The 13,175-nt window shown below is 45.5% G+C and overlaps 1 protein-coding gene across 1 annotated transcript; it reads left to right on the top strand.

Annotated features, from left to right (window-relative positions):
* Nucleotides 1–4,619: 4,619 nt before the first annotated feature.
* Nucleotides 4,620–12,899, top strand: LOC311137997 (interleukin-10-like; the record flags this gene model as incomplete). The annotated part of the gene is made up of 5 exons (XM_084172643.1): nucleotides 4,620–4,790; nucleotides 7,579–7,638; nucleotides 8,144–8,311; nucleotides 11,676–11,738; nucleotides 12,804–12,899. The coding sequence occupies 5 exons, from the start codon at nucleotides 4,620–4,622 to the stop codon at nucleotides 12,897–12,899; spliced, it is 558 nt and encodes a 185-aa protein (XP_084028769.1).
* Between the last annotated feature and the right edge of the window lie 276 nt (nucleotides 12,900–13,175).

Raw genomic sequence — 13,175 nt, 5'->3', positions numbered from 1 at the left:
CAACCAGACACCACGGCCCGTGGGTGCATACACCCTGTGAGCCAACCAGATACCACGGCCCGTGGGTGCATACACGCTGTGAGCCAACCAGACACCACGGCCCGTGGGTGCATACACGCTGTGAGCCAACCAGACACCACGGCTTGGCCCGTGGGTGCATACACGCTGTGAGCCAACCAGACACCACGGCTTGGCCCGTGGGTGCATACACGCTGTGAGCCAACCAGACACCACGGCTTGGCCCGTGGGTGCATACACCCTGTGAGCCAACCAGACACCACGGCCCGTGGGTGCATACACGCTGTGAGCCAACCAGACACCACGGCTTGGCCCGTGGGTGCATACACGCTGTGAGCCAACCAGACACCACGGCTTGGCCCGTGGGTGTTTTATTTTTCATTTTGAACTACTCCAACCCAATGAAGAAAAGTACAGCACTGATCTAAATCCCGAACAAAGAAGGGAATTTGAAAGAATTTGAATGGAAGAGAATATAGGTTGGTGTCCCAGTGAACAGGCTTCATGATATAGGTCAGGTTCGTGTCCCAGTGAACAGACCCTACAGACCCTATAGACACAGGCTTACTCAGCATGTATCTATCAACTCCTTATCTCACACTATGTGTGTGTGTGTGTGTGTGTGTGTGTGCTTTTGCGTGGTTAAACATATGTAATATACGTTATTGGCTCGTTGATCAGAAATGCTTTATATAGAACATGATCAGCTCTCACAAATTCTTGAAGACAGAGAGGAGAGACGGAGAGGATGGAGACGGAGAGGAGAGACAGAGAGGAGAGACAGAGAGGAGAGACGGAGAGGAGAGACAGAGAGGAGAGACAGAGAGGAGAGACAGAGAGGAGAGACGGAGAGGAGAGACAGAGAGGAGAGACGGAGAGGGAGACGGAGAGGAGAGACAGAGAGGAGAGACGGAGAGGAGAGGAGAGACGGAGAGGAGAGACAGAGAGGAGAGACGGAGAGGAGAGACAGAGAGGAGAGACAGAGAGGAGAGACAGAGAGGAGAGACGGAGAGGAGAGGAGAGACGGAGAGGAGAGACGGAGAGGAGAGACGGAGAGGAGAGACGGAGAGGAGAGACGGAGAGGAGAGACGGAGAGGAGAGACGGAGAGGAGAGACGGAGAGGAGAGACAGAGAGGAGAGACGGAGAGGAGAGACGGAGAGGAGAGGAGAGGAGAGACGGAGAGGAGAGACGGAGAGGAGAGACGGAGAGGAGAGACAGAGAGGAGAGACGGAGAGGAGAGACAGAGAGGAGAGACAGAGAGGAGAGACGGAGAGGAGAGACAGAGAGGAGAGACAGAGAGGAGAGACAGAGAGGAGAGACGGAGAGGAGAGACGGAGAGGAGAGGAGAGGAGAGACGGAGAGGAGAGACAGAGAGGAGAGACAGAGAGGAGAGACGGAGAGGAGAGACGGAGAGGAGAGACGGAGAGGAGAGACGGAGAGGAGAGACAGAGAGGAGAGACAGAGAGGAGAGACAGAGAGGAGAGGAGAGACGGAGAGGAGAGGAGAGACGGAGAGGAGAGACGGAGAGGAGAGACGGAGAGGAGAGACGGAGAGGAGAGACGGACAGGAGAGACGGAGAGGAGAGACGGACAGGAGAGACGAAGAGGAGAGACGGAGAGGAGAGACGGACAGGAGAGACGGACAGGAGAGACGGAGAGGAGAGACGGAGAGGAGAGACGGAGAGGAGAGACAGAGAGGAGAGACGGAGAGGAGAGACGGAGAGGAGAGACGGAGAGGAGAGACAGAGAGGAGAGACAGAGAGGAGAGGAGAGACGGAGAGGAGAGACGGAGAGGAGAGACGGACAGGAGAGACGGAGAGGAGAGACGGACAGGAGAGACGGAGAGGAGAGACCGAGACAGAGAGGAGAGACAGAGAGGAGAGACGGAGAGGAGAGACGGAGAGGAGAGACAGAGAGGAGAGACAGAGAGGAGAGACAGAGAGGAGAGACGGAGAGGAGAGATGGAGAGGAGAGACAGAGAGGAGAGACAGAGAGGAGAGACAGAGAGGAGAGACAGAGAGGAGAGACGGAGAGGAGAGACAGAGAGGAGAGACGGAGAGGACAGACAGAGAGGAGAGACAGAGACAGAGACAGAGAGGAGAGACAGAGAGGACAAACAGAGGAGTGATGCAGCACTTTCACAGCATGAGAGGAGTGTCAGAGGAGTGACAGAGGAGTGTCAGAGGAGTGACAGAGGAGTGTCAGAGGAGTGTCAGAGGAGTGACAGAGGAGTGACAGAGGAGTGTCAGCTGTGAAACACACCCTTTCTTTCTCATCTCTCATCTCTAGGTAGATTTGTCAGAGACATCAAGTGTATAAGATGAGTAGTGTGGTCTTTAAAACTGAAAAATACACTTATTTTGAATCCCAAAATGTTAAACATGTTTCACAGAGAAGCTCCCAAATGTGACTTACTAGCACATGAAGTCTCTCTCTTACTCTCTTTCTCTCAGAAGCCCCAGCGAGTAACAAGATAACCACCCAGCTCATAATTTACCATAATACATAGTCATACCCCGCAGTTCACCTGAAACCAGTCACAAATCAACTGGGGGTAAATGCAAATGTGGACAAGTGAGTCATGTTCGTCAACATCTCCCCCTAAAACCTTCTTCTTCTTGGGACAGGTGTGATTTCATTCGTCCCTTTTCAAATAAAGCAGCGTTTCCCGAATTCGGTCCTGGGGACCCCAAGGGGTGCACACTTAGGTTATTTCCCTGGCACTACACAGCTGATTCAAATAACCTATCACGTCTCAGGAGAAGACCCAGATGCAGACAGTGTCGAAGTAACAAAAGTTTATTACAATAACAGGGGGCAAGCAAACGACAGGTCAAGGGCAGGCAGAGGTCAGTAATCCAGATCAGAGTCCAAAAGGTACAGAACAGCAGGAAGGCTCAGGGTCAGGACAGGCAGAGGTCAAAACCGGGAAAACTAGAAAACAGGAACTTGAGAAAGACAGGAACAAGGGGAAAACCGCTGGTAGGCTTGACGAAACAAAACGAACTGGCAACAGACAAACAGAGAACACAGGTATAAATACACAGGGGATACTGGGGAAGATGGGAGACACCTGGAGGGGGGTGGAGACAAGCACAAAGACAGGTGAAACAGATCAGGGTGTGACAGAACCAACTCTTCAACAAGCTTTGAATCAGCGGTGTAGTGCTAGGGCAAAAAACTAAACATGCACCTGAAATGCGTTTAGGTTATTTAATGTATTTTCTGTGGTATATATGTTATAATTCACCCATTGTCCTAATCCAACTTTACAGCAGGTAATCTAAGCATACCAGTATTTGTAAACAAAATACATCAGATGACTTATCATCAGAAAAATTTAGCAAAATATCAGAATCAAACAGTATAGCTGACTGATGGAATAGTTTAAATACATATCAAATAGAATGTGTGAGATCATTTTAATGAGAAAGGCCAATATTATACACAAAGATCTCAACAATCCTAGATAGCAGCATGTAACAATATAATAATACAATTGCGCTAAGGCAGTGTTTCCCAACTCTAGTTCTCCAGCTGAGAAACACTGTTGGGGGTGCTGGAGGACTGGAAAAACACTGTTGGGGTACTGGAGGACTGGAGAAACACTGTTGGGGGTGCTGGAGGACTGGAGAAACACTGTTGGGGGTGCTGGAGGACTGGAGAAACACTGTTGGGGGTGCTGGAGGACTGGAGAAACACTGTTGGGGGTGCTGGAGGACTGGAGAAATACTGTTGGGGGTACTGGAGGACTGGAGTTGGGAAATACTGTTGGGGGTGCTGGAGGACTGGAGAAATACTGTTGGGGGTGCTGGAGGACTGGAGAAATACTGTTGGGGGTACTGGAGGACTGGAGTCGGGAAACACTGCCCTATGGGGTAAAAACATTTTTTGAATGAATTGATTAACAGTAAATACATAATTGAGAGAAACACTGGACCAGCAGAATTATATAATGATAGGGAAAAATAGGGATAAGTCTACAAAGCAAATTAAACATATATAAATAGATATTTCACATGAATCAAGCCTTTAAAAAAATATATTTAAATATCTATGCCAGGAATTATTTCTCTCTGTTTCTGTCTATCTTCGAGACGATGTAGAGAATCTGAATGAGGAGGAAGGGAGGAGTAAGCTACAGAACTTTCCCCAACGCAACAGACATGTAAATGACTGAATCTGTTGCATCATGAACATCAAGTTTGACCCCAGTGCAGTCAGGAACTCCCTACCCCTCCTCTTCCCCCCATCACCATATCACATAACCAACTCTGTGCACATCACAAAGGAAATAGGTGAGGATGGAGTTTCTCAGGGTATAAATGATGAAGGCTTGATGCCAGAGAGTACACATGCTCCTGTCTGCTGCTGAAGAGGACATATACAGTACACGCAGAACCAGCAGACTCCAGCACCAGACGGTGTCAGGACCAGACGGTGTCAGGGCCAGACGGTGTCAGTATCTCCAGTAGACTCCAGCACCAGACGGTGTCAGGGCCAGACGGTGTCAGTATCTCCAGTAGACTCCAGCACCAGACGGTGTCAGGACCAGACGGTGTCAGGGCCAGACGGTGTCAGTATCTCCAGTAGACTCCAGGATGTCTCCCTGCTCTCTCCTCCTATCCCTGCTGCTGGCTGCAGCGCTGCAGTGTGAGCGTGCCCAGTGCAGACGTGTGATGTGCTCCGACCGCTGCTGCGCCTTCATAGAGGGCTTCCCCGTCAGACTGAAGGAACTCCGCACCGCCTTCTCCACCATCAGAGATTACTACGTAAGTACTCTATATGTAAACATTTATGTTAATATCCTACTATGTAAGTACTCTAATATGTATATACATATACATTTATATATTACATTTGACATTTTAGTCATTTAGCAGACGCTCTTATCCAGAGCGACTTACAGTTAGTGAGTGCATAAATTTTTCATGCTACTATGTAAGTACTCTATATATACAGTACCAGTCAAAAGTTTGGACACACCTACTCATTCCAGGGTTTTTCTTTATTTTTACTATTTTCTACATTGTAGAATAATAGTGAAGACATCAAAACTATGAAATAACACATATGGAATCATGCAATAACCAAAAAAGTGTTAAACAAATCATTCTTCAAGTAGCCACCCTTTGCCTTGATGAAAGCTTTGCACACTCTTGGAGTTCTCTCAACCAGTTTCATGAGGTAGTCACCTGGAATGCATTTCAATTAACAGGTGTGCCTTCTTAAAAGTTAATTTGCGGAAATTCGTTCCTTCTTAATGTGTTTGAGCCAATCAGTTGTGTTGTGACAAGGTAGGGGTGGTGTACAGAAGACAGCCCTATTTTGATAAAAGACCAAGTCCATATTATGGCAAGAACAGCTCAAATAATCAAAGAGAAATGACAGTCCATCATTACTTTAAGACATGAAGGTCAGTCAATCCGGAACATTTCAAGTTTCGTCAAGTGCAGTCGCAAAAACCATCAAGCGCTATGATGAAACTGGCTCTCATGAGGACCGCCACAGGAAAGGAAGACCCAGAGTTACCTCTGCTGCAGAGGATAAATTCATTAGAATTAACTGAACCTCAGATTGCAGCCCAAATAAATATTTCACAGAGTTCAAGTAACAGACACATCTCAACATCAACTGTTCAGAGGAGACTGCGTGAATCAGGCATTCATGGTCGAATTGCTGCAAAGAAACCACAGCTAAAGGACACCAATAAGAAGAAGAGACTTGCTTGGGCCAAGAAACACGAGCAATGGACATTAGACCGGTAGAAATCTGTCCTTTGGTCTGATGAGTCCAACTGCCGTGTCTTTGTGAGACGCGGTGTGGGTGAACGGATGATCTCCACATGTGTGGTTCCCACCGTGAAGCATGGAGGAGGAGGTGTGATGGTGCTTTGCTGGTGACACTGTCTGTGATTTATTTAGAATTCAAGGCACACTTAACCAGCATGGCTACCACAGCATTCTGCAGAGATACGCCATCCCATCTGGTTTGCACTTAGAGGGACTATCATTAGTTTTTTCAACAGGACAATGACCCAAAACGCACCTCCAGGCTGTGTAAGGGCTATTTGACCAAGGATAGTGATGGAGTGCTGCATCAGATGACCTGGCCTCCACAATCACTCGACCTCAACCCAATTGAGATGGTTTGGGATGAGTTGGACCGCAGAGTGAAGGAAAAGCAGCCAACAAGTGCTCAGCATATGTGGGAACTCCTTCAAGACTGTTGGAAAAGCATTCCTCATGAGGCTGGTTGAGAGAATGCCAAGAGTGTGCAAAGCTGTCATCAAGGCAAAGGGTGGCTACTTTGAAGAATCTCAAATATAAAATATATTTTGATTTGTTTAACAGTTTTTTGGTTACTACATGATTCCATATGTGTTATTTCATAGTTTTGATGTCTTCACTATTATTCTACAATGTAGAAAATATAAAAAATAAAGAAAAACCCTTGAATGTACTGTATATATTTAAATTAATATACTATTATGTAAGTACTCTATATTTACAGTGCATTCGGAAAGTTTTCAGACCCCTTGACTTTTCCACATTTTGTTAAGTTACTGTGACGAGTACTGAGTATACGAAGAGGCAGGACGCAGATGCAGGAATTAACAAGGTCGGGTTCAAATCCGGGCTCTGGCTGGGCCACTCAAGGACATTCAAAGACTTGTCCTGAAGCCACTCCTGCGTTGTCTTGGCTGTGTGCTTAGGGTTGTTGTCCTGTTGGAAGGTGAACCTTCACCCCAGTCTGAGGTCCTGAGCGCTCTGGAGCAGGTTTTAATCAAGGATCTCTCTGTACTTTGCTCTGTTCATCTTTCCCTCGATCCTGACTAGTCTCCCATTCACTGCTGCTGAAAAACATCCCCACAGCATGATGCTGCCACCACCATGCTTCACCATAGGGATGGTGCGAAGGGGCGAAGGTTCACCTTCTAACAGGACAACGACCCTACGCACACAGCCAAGACAATGCAGGAGTGGCTTCGGGACAAGTCTCTGAATGTCCTTGAGTGGCCCAGCCAGAGCCCGGACTTGAACCCGATCTAACATCTCTGGAGACCCCTGAAAATAGCTGTGCAGCAATGCTCCCCATCTAACCTGACAGAGCTTGAGAGGTTCTGCAGAGAAGAATGGGAGAAACTCCCTAAATACAGGTGTGCCAAGCTTGTAGCGTCATACCCAAGAAGACTCAAGGCTTTAATTGCTGCCAAAGGTGCTTCAACAAAGTACTGAGTAAAGGGTCTGAATACTTATGTAAATGTGATATTTCAGTGTTTTTATTTTTTATAAATTAGCAAAAATGTCTAAAAACCTGTTTTTGCTTTGTCATTTTGGGGTATTGTGTGTAGATTGATGAGGGGAAAAAACAATTTAATCAATTTTAGAATAAGGCTGTAATGTAACAAAACGTTGAAAAGTGGAGGGGTCTGAATACTTTCCAAAGGCTCTGTATATAACCCTTTAGTAAGCATCTCATTGTACCGTTTACACCCACTGTTTGATTGGATTTGATGTAAAACAGACTTCACAAAACTGTGCTGTTTGTTGTCGGCAGGAGGCTAATGATGAGCTGGAGACAGCTCTGCTAGACGAGGGGATTCTGCACCACATCAAGGTGAGTTCCTACTGCCTCCTCTGCTAGACGAGGGGATTCTACACCACATCAAGGTGAGTTCCTACTGCCTCCTCTGCTAGACGAGGGGATTCTACACCACATCAAGGTGAGTTCCTACTGCCTCCTCTGCTAGACGAGGGGATTCTACACCACATCAAGGTGAGTTCCTACTGCCTCCTCTGCATTAGTGAGCCCTGTTCCAACAGCAGGTTGTGATGAGGACAGACAGTCTCACCAGGAGGAGGATGTGGCTGTTTCCGTTCATACATTACACAAGTGTGTTGAGGATTAACAAAATGTATTTTTAAAATGAACTTCCATTGTCCTCCAAGAGTTGCTGGATAATTTCCTCATTTTAGGGTTAGTTATAGTTATAATTTCCTCATCTTCAGTTAGGGTTAAGGTTAGTTAGGGTTAGTTATAGTTAACTAATCTTCAGTGTTTGCTCCTCTCTCCAGAAATACATAGCAAAGTTGTGATGTGGATGATCTTGTTTCCTCATCAGAGTCCGTTGGGGTGTCACACTATGGACGGCATCCTGAAGTTCTACCTCGGCACGGTGTTGCCCACCGCCATGAACAACAACAACGTAAAACATAACAATGACTTTAAATCTCCCATCCACTCCATCGGAAACATCTTCCACGAGCTGAAGAAAGAGATCAACCAATGCGTATGTAGCCTGGTCTGATATCCTGTTAAAGTTGTCTGGTCCTATATAGTCTAGTCCTATATAGTCTGGTCCTATATAGTCTGGTCCTATATAGTCTGGTCCTATATAGTCTAGTCCTATATAGTCTAGTCCTATATAGTCTGGTCCTATATAGTCTGGTCCTATATAGTCTGGTCCTATATAGTCTGGTCCTATATAGTCTGGTCCTATATAGTCCTATATAGTCTGGTCCTATATAGTCTGGTCCTATATAGTCCTATATAGTCTGGTCCTATATAGTCTCGTCATATATAGTCTGGTCCTATATAGTCTAGTCCTATATAGTCTGGTCCTCTATAGTCTGGTCCTATATAGTCTAGTCCTATATAGTCTGGTCCTATATAGTCTGGTCCTATATAGTCTGGTCCTATATAGTCTGGTCCTATATAGTCCTATATAGTCTGGTCCTATATAGTCTGGTCATATATAGTCTGGTCCTATATAGTCTAGTCCTATATAGTCTGGTCCTCTATAGTCTGGTCCTATATAGTCTAGTCCTATATAGTCTGGTCCTATATAGTCTGGTCCTATATAGTCTGGTCCTATATAGTCTGGTCCTATATAGTCCTATATAGTCTGGTCCTATATAGTCTGGTCCTATATAGTCCTATATAGTCTGGTCCTATATAGTCTCGTCATATATAGTCTGGTCCTATATAGTCTAGTCCTATATAGTCTGGTCCTCTATAGTCTGGTCCTATATAGTCTAGTCCTATATAGTCTGGTCCTATATAGTCTGGTCCTATATAGTCTGGTCCTATATAGTCCTATATAGTCTGGTCCTATATAGTCTGGTCCTATATAGTCTGGTCCTATATAGTCTGGTCCTATATAGTCTAGTCCTATATAGTCTGGTCCTATATAGTCTAGTCCTATATAGTCTGGTCCTATATAGTCTGGTCCTATATAGTCTGGTCCTATATAGTCTGGTCCTATATAGTCTGGTCCTATATAGTCTAGTCCTATATAGTCTGGTCCTATATAGTCTAGTCCTATATAGTCTGGTCCTATATAGTCTGGTCCTATATAGTCTAGTCCTATATAGTCTGGTCCTATATAGTCTGGTCCTATATAGTCTGGTCCTATATAGTCTGGTCCTATATAGTCTGGTCCTATATAGTCTAGTCCTATATAGTCTGGTCCTATATAGTCTAGTCCTATATAGTCTGGTCCTATATAGTCTGGTCCTATATAGTCTGGTCCTATATAGTCTGGTCCTATATAGTCTGTTCCAATATACAGTACCAGACACACCTACTCATTCCAGTGTTTTTCTTTATTTGTACTATTTTCTACATTGTAGAATAATAGTGAAGACATCAAAACTATGAAATAGCACGTATGAAATCATTTAGTAACCAAAAAAGTGTTAAACAAATCTAAATATATTTTATATTTGAGGTTCTTCAAATAGCCACCCTTTGCCTTGATGACAGCTTTGTACACTCTTGGCATTCTCTCAACCAGCTTCATTAGGTAGTCACCTGGAATGCATTTCAATTAACAGGTGTACCTTCTTAAAAGTTAATTTGTGGAATTTCTTTCCTTCTTAATGTGTTTGAGCCAATCAGTTGTGTTGTGACAAGATAGGTGTGGTATACAGAAGACAGCCCTATTTTGATAAAAGACCAAGTCCATATTATGGCAAGAACAGCTCAAATAAGCAAAGAGAAACGACAATCCATCATTACTTTAAGACATGAAGGTCAGTCAGTACGGAACATTTCAAGATCTTTGAAAGTTTCTTCAAGCGCAGTTGCAAAAACCATCAAGCGCTATGATGAAACTGGCTCTCATGAGGACCGCCACAGGAATGGAAGACCCAGAGTTACCTCTGCTGCAGAGGATAAATTCATTAGAGTTACCAGCCTCAGAAATTGCAGCCCAAATAAATGCTTCACAGAGTTCAAGTAACAGACACATCTCAACATCAACTGTTCAGAGGGGACTGTGTGAATCAGGCCTTCATGGTCGAATTGCTGCAAAGGCCACCAATAAGAAGAAGAGACCTGCTTGGTCCAAGAAACACGAGCAATGGACATTAGACTGGTGGAAATCTGTCATTTGGTCTGATGAGTCCAAATTTGTTTTGGTTCCAACCGCCGTGTCTTTGTGAGACGTAGAGTAGGTGAACGGATGATCTCCGCGTGTGTTTCCCACCGTGAAGCATGGAGGAGGAGGTGTGATGGTGCTTTGCTGGTGACACTGTCTGTGATTTATTTAGTATTCAAGGCACACTTAACCAGCATGGCTACCACAGCATTGTTTTTAAACAGGACAATGACCCAACACACCTCCCGGCTGTGTAAGGGCTATTTGACCAAGAAGGAGAGTGATGGAGTGCTGCATCAGTGTGCTTATGTGGGAACTCCTTCAAGACTGTTGGAAATGCATTCCAGGTGAAGCTGGTTGAGAGAATGCCAAGAGTGTGAAAAGCTGTCATCAAGGCAAAGGGCAACCTTGAAGAATCTAAAATCTAAACTAGTTTAACACATTTTTGGTTACTACATGATTCCATATGTGTTATTTCATAGTTTTGATGTCTTCACTATTATTCTACAATGTAGAAAATAGTAAAAATAAAGAAAAACCCTTGAAAGTGTAGGTGTGTCCAAACTGTTGACTGGTTCTGTATGTATCTCCCTCGCCGCAAACCTCAGAGTTAGGGACCAGCTGGTGGTCCAACCCCAAACACACCTCAGAGTTAGGGACCAGCTGGGGGTCTAACCCCAAACACACCTCAGAGTTAGGGACCAGCTGGTGGTCCAACCCCAAACACACCTCAGAGTTAGGGACCAGCTGGTGGTCCAACCCCAAACACACCTCAGAGTTAGGGACCAACTGGTGGTCCAACCCCAAACACACCTCAGAGTTAGGGACCAACTGGGGGTCCAACCCCAAACACATCTCAGAGTTAGGGACCAGCTGGTGGTCCAACCCCAAACACACCTCAGAGTTAGGGACCAGCTGGTGGTCTAACCCCAAACACACCTCAGAGTTAGGGACCAACTGGGGGTCCAACCCCAAACACATCTCAGAGTTAGGGACCAGCTGGTGGTCCAACCCCAAACACACAACATTGACACGGTTACTTCCTAACTTACACAATATCCAACAACCTTCTCACGCTAGAGAGAGACACTGTGACTGTGTCTGTCTGTTTGTCTGTCTGTGTCTCTGTGTTTCCAGTGTACTACTGTTGCAGCCTGGAGCCTCCCAACAATACTGCAGTATGTGTGGCTGTCACAAGATCTGATCTCTCCCTCCTTCCTTCCCTCCCTTCTTCCCTCCCCCTCTCTCTCTCTCTCTCTCTCTCTCTCCACAGAGGAACTACTTTTCCTGTAAGAAACCGTTTGACATCAACGACTTAATCTCTTCATATAAAAAGGTGACTCTCCTGCAGGCTCCAAGTGTGTGTAGTTCCTCTAACCTGAGTGTGTTTCCTGTGTGTTGTTCCTCTAACCTGAGTGTGTTTCCTGTGTGTAGTTCCTCTAACCTGAGTCTGTTTCCTGTGTGTTGTTCCTCTAACCTGAGTGTGTTTCCTGTGTGTTGTTCCTCTAACCTGAGTGTGTTTCCTCTAACCTGAGTGTGTTTCCTGTGTGTAGTTCCTCTAACCTGAGTGTGTTTCCTGTGTGTTGTTCCTCTAACCTGAGTGTGTTTCCTCTAACCTGAGTGTGTTTCCTGTGTGTAGTTCCTCTAACCTGAGTGTGTTTCCTGTGTGTAGTTCCTCTAACCTGAGTCTGTTTCCTGTGTGTTGTTCCTCTAACCTGAGTGTGTTTCCTCTAACCTGAGTGTGTTTCCTGTGTGTAGTTCCTCTAACCTGAGTGTGTTTCCTGTGTGTTGTTCCTCTAACCTGAGTGTGTTTCCTGTGTGTTGTTCCTCTAACCTGAGTGTGTTTCCTCTAACCTGAGTGTGTTTCCTGTGTGTAGTTCCTCTAACCTGAGTGTGTTTCCTGTGTGTTGTTCCTCTAACCTGAGTGTGTTTCCTCTAACCTGAGTGTGTTTCCTGTGTGTAGTTCCTCTAACCTGAGTGTGTTTCCTGTGTGTAGTTCCTCTAACCTGAGTGTGTTTCCTGTGTGTTGTTCCTCTAACCTGAGTGTGTTTCCTCTAACCTGAGTGTGTTTCCTGTGTGTAGTTCCTCTAACCTGAGTGTGTTTCCTGTGTGTAGTTCCTCTAACCTGAGTGTGTTTCCTGTGTGTTGTTCCTCTAACCTGAGTGTGTTTCCTGTGTGTAGTTCCTCTAACCTGAGTGTGTTTCCTGTGTGTAGTTCCTCTAACCTGAGTGTGTTTCCTGTGTGTAGTTCCTCTAACCTGAGTGTGTTTCCTGTGTGTAGTTCCTCTAACCTGAGTGTGTTTCCTGTGTGTAGTTCCTCTAACCTGAGTGTGTTTCCTGTGTGTAGTTCCTCTAACCTGAGTGTGTTTCCTCTAACCTGAGTGTGTTTCCTGTGTGTCTAGATGCAGGATAAGGGCCTGTATAAGGCAATGGGAGAGCTGGACCTGCTCTTCAACTACATCGAGGAGTACCTGGTCTCTCAGAGACGCAAACACTGACCCCTGACCCTTAACCATTGCCTCAGCCAACCAGGACACACTGACCCTGAGCATGGACCAATAAGAATGACCCAGAGTGCTGTGGGTAACCCGAAAACTCTATTAACCTCCAACCCCAAACCACAATGTCTTTGTGGAAGTGAGACTGAAGGACCTTTTTTCTAACGTTCGTAGTCCGTTAGCAACGTTAGTCTTTAATCCGACTCTTTAGTCCTTCTTGAAGACCAACTCTCTAAAGTCCTGAAGACCTTCTGAGGACCGAATAATTATAATATT

The sequence above is a fragment of the Coregonus lavaretus genome, assembly GCF_964263955.1.
Source record: "Coregonus lavaretus genome assembly, chromosome: 12".
Lineage (NCBI taxonomy): Eukaryota > Metazoa > Chordata > Actinopteri > Salmoniformes > Salmonidae > Coregonus > Coregonus lavaretus.
The sequence above is the reverse complement of the archived record's forward strand: the minus strand, read 5'-3'. Positions and strand labels throughout refer to the sequence as shown.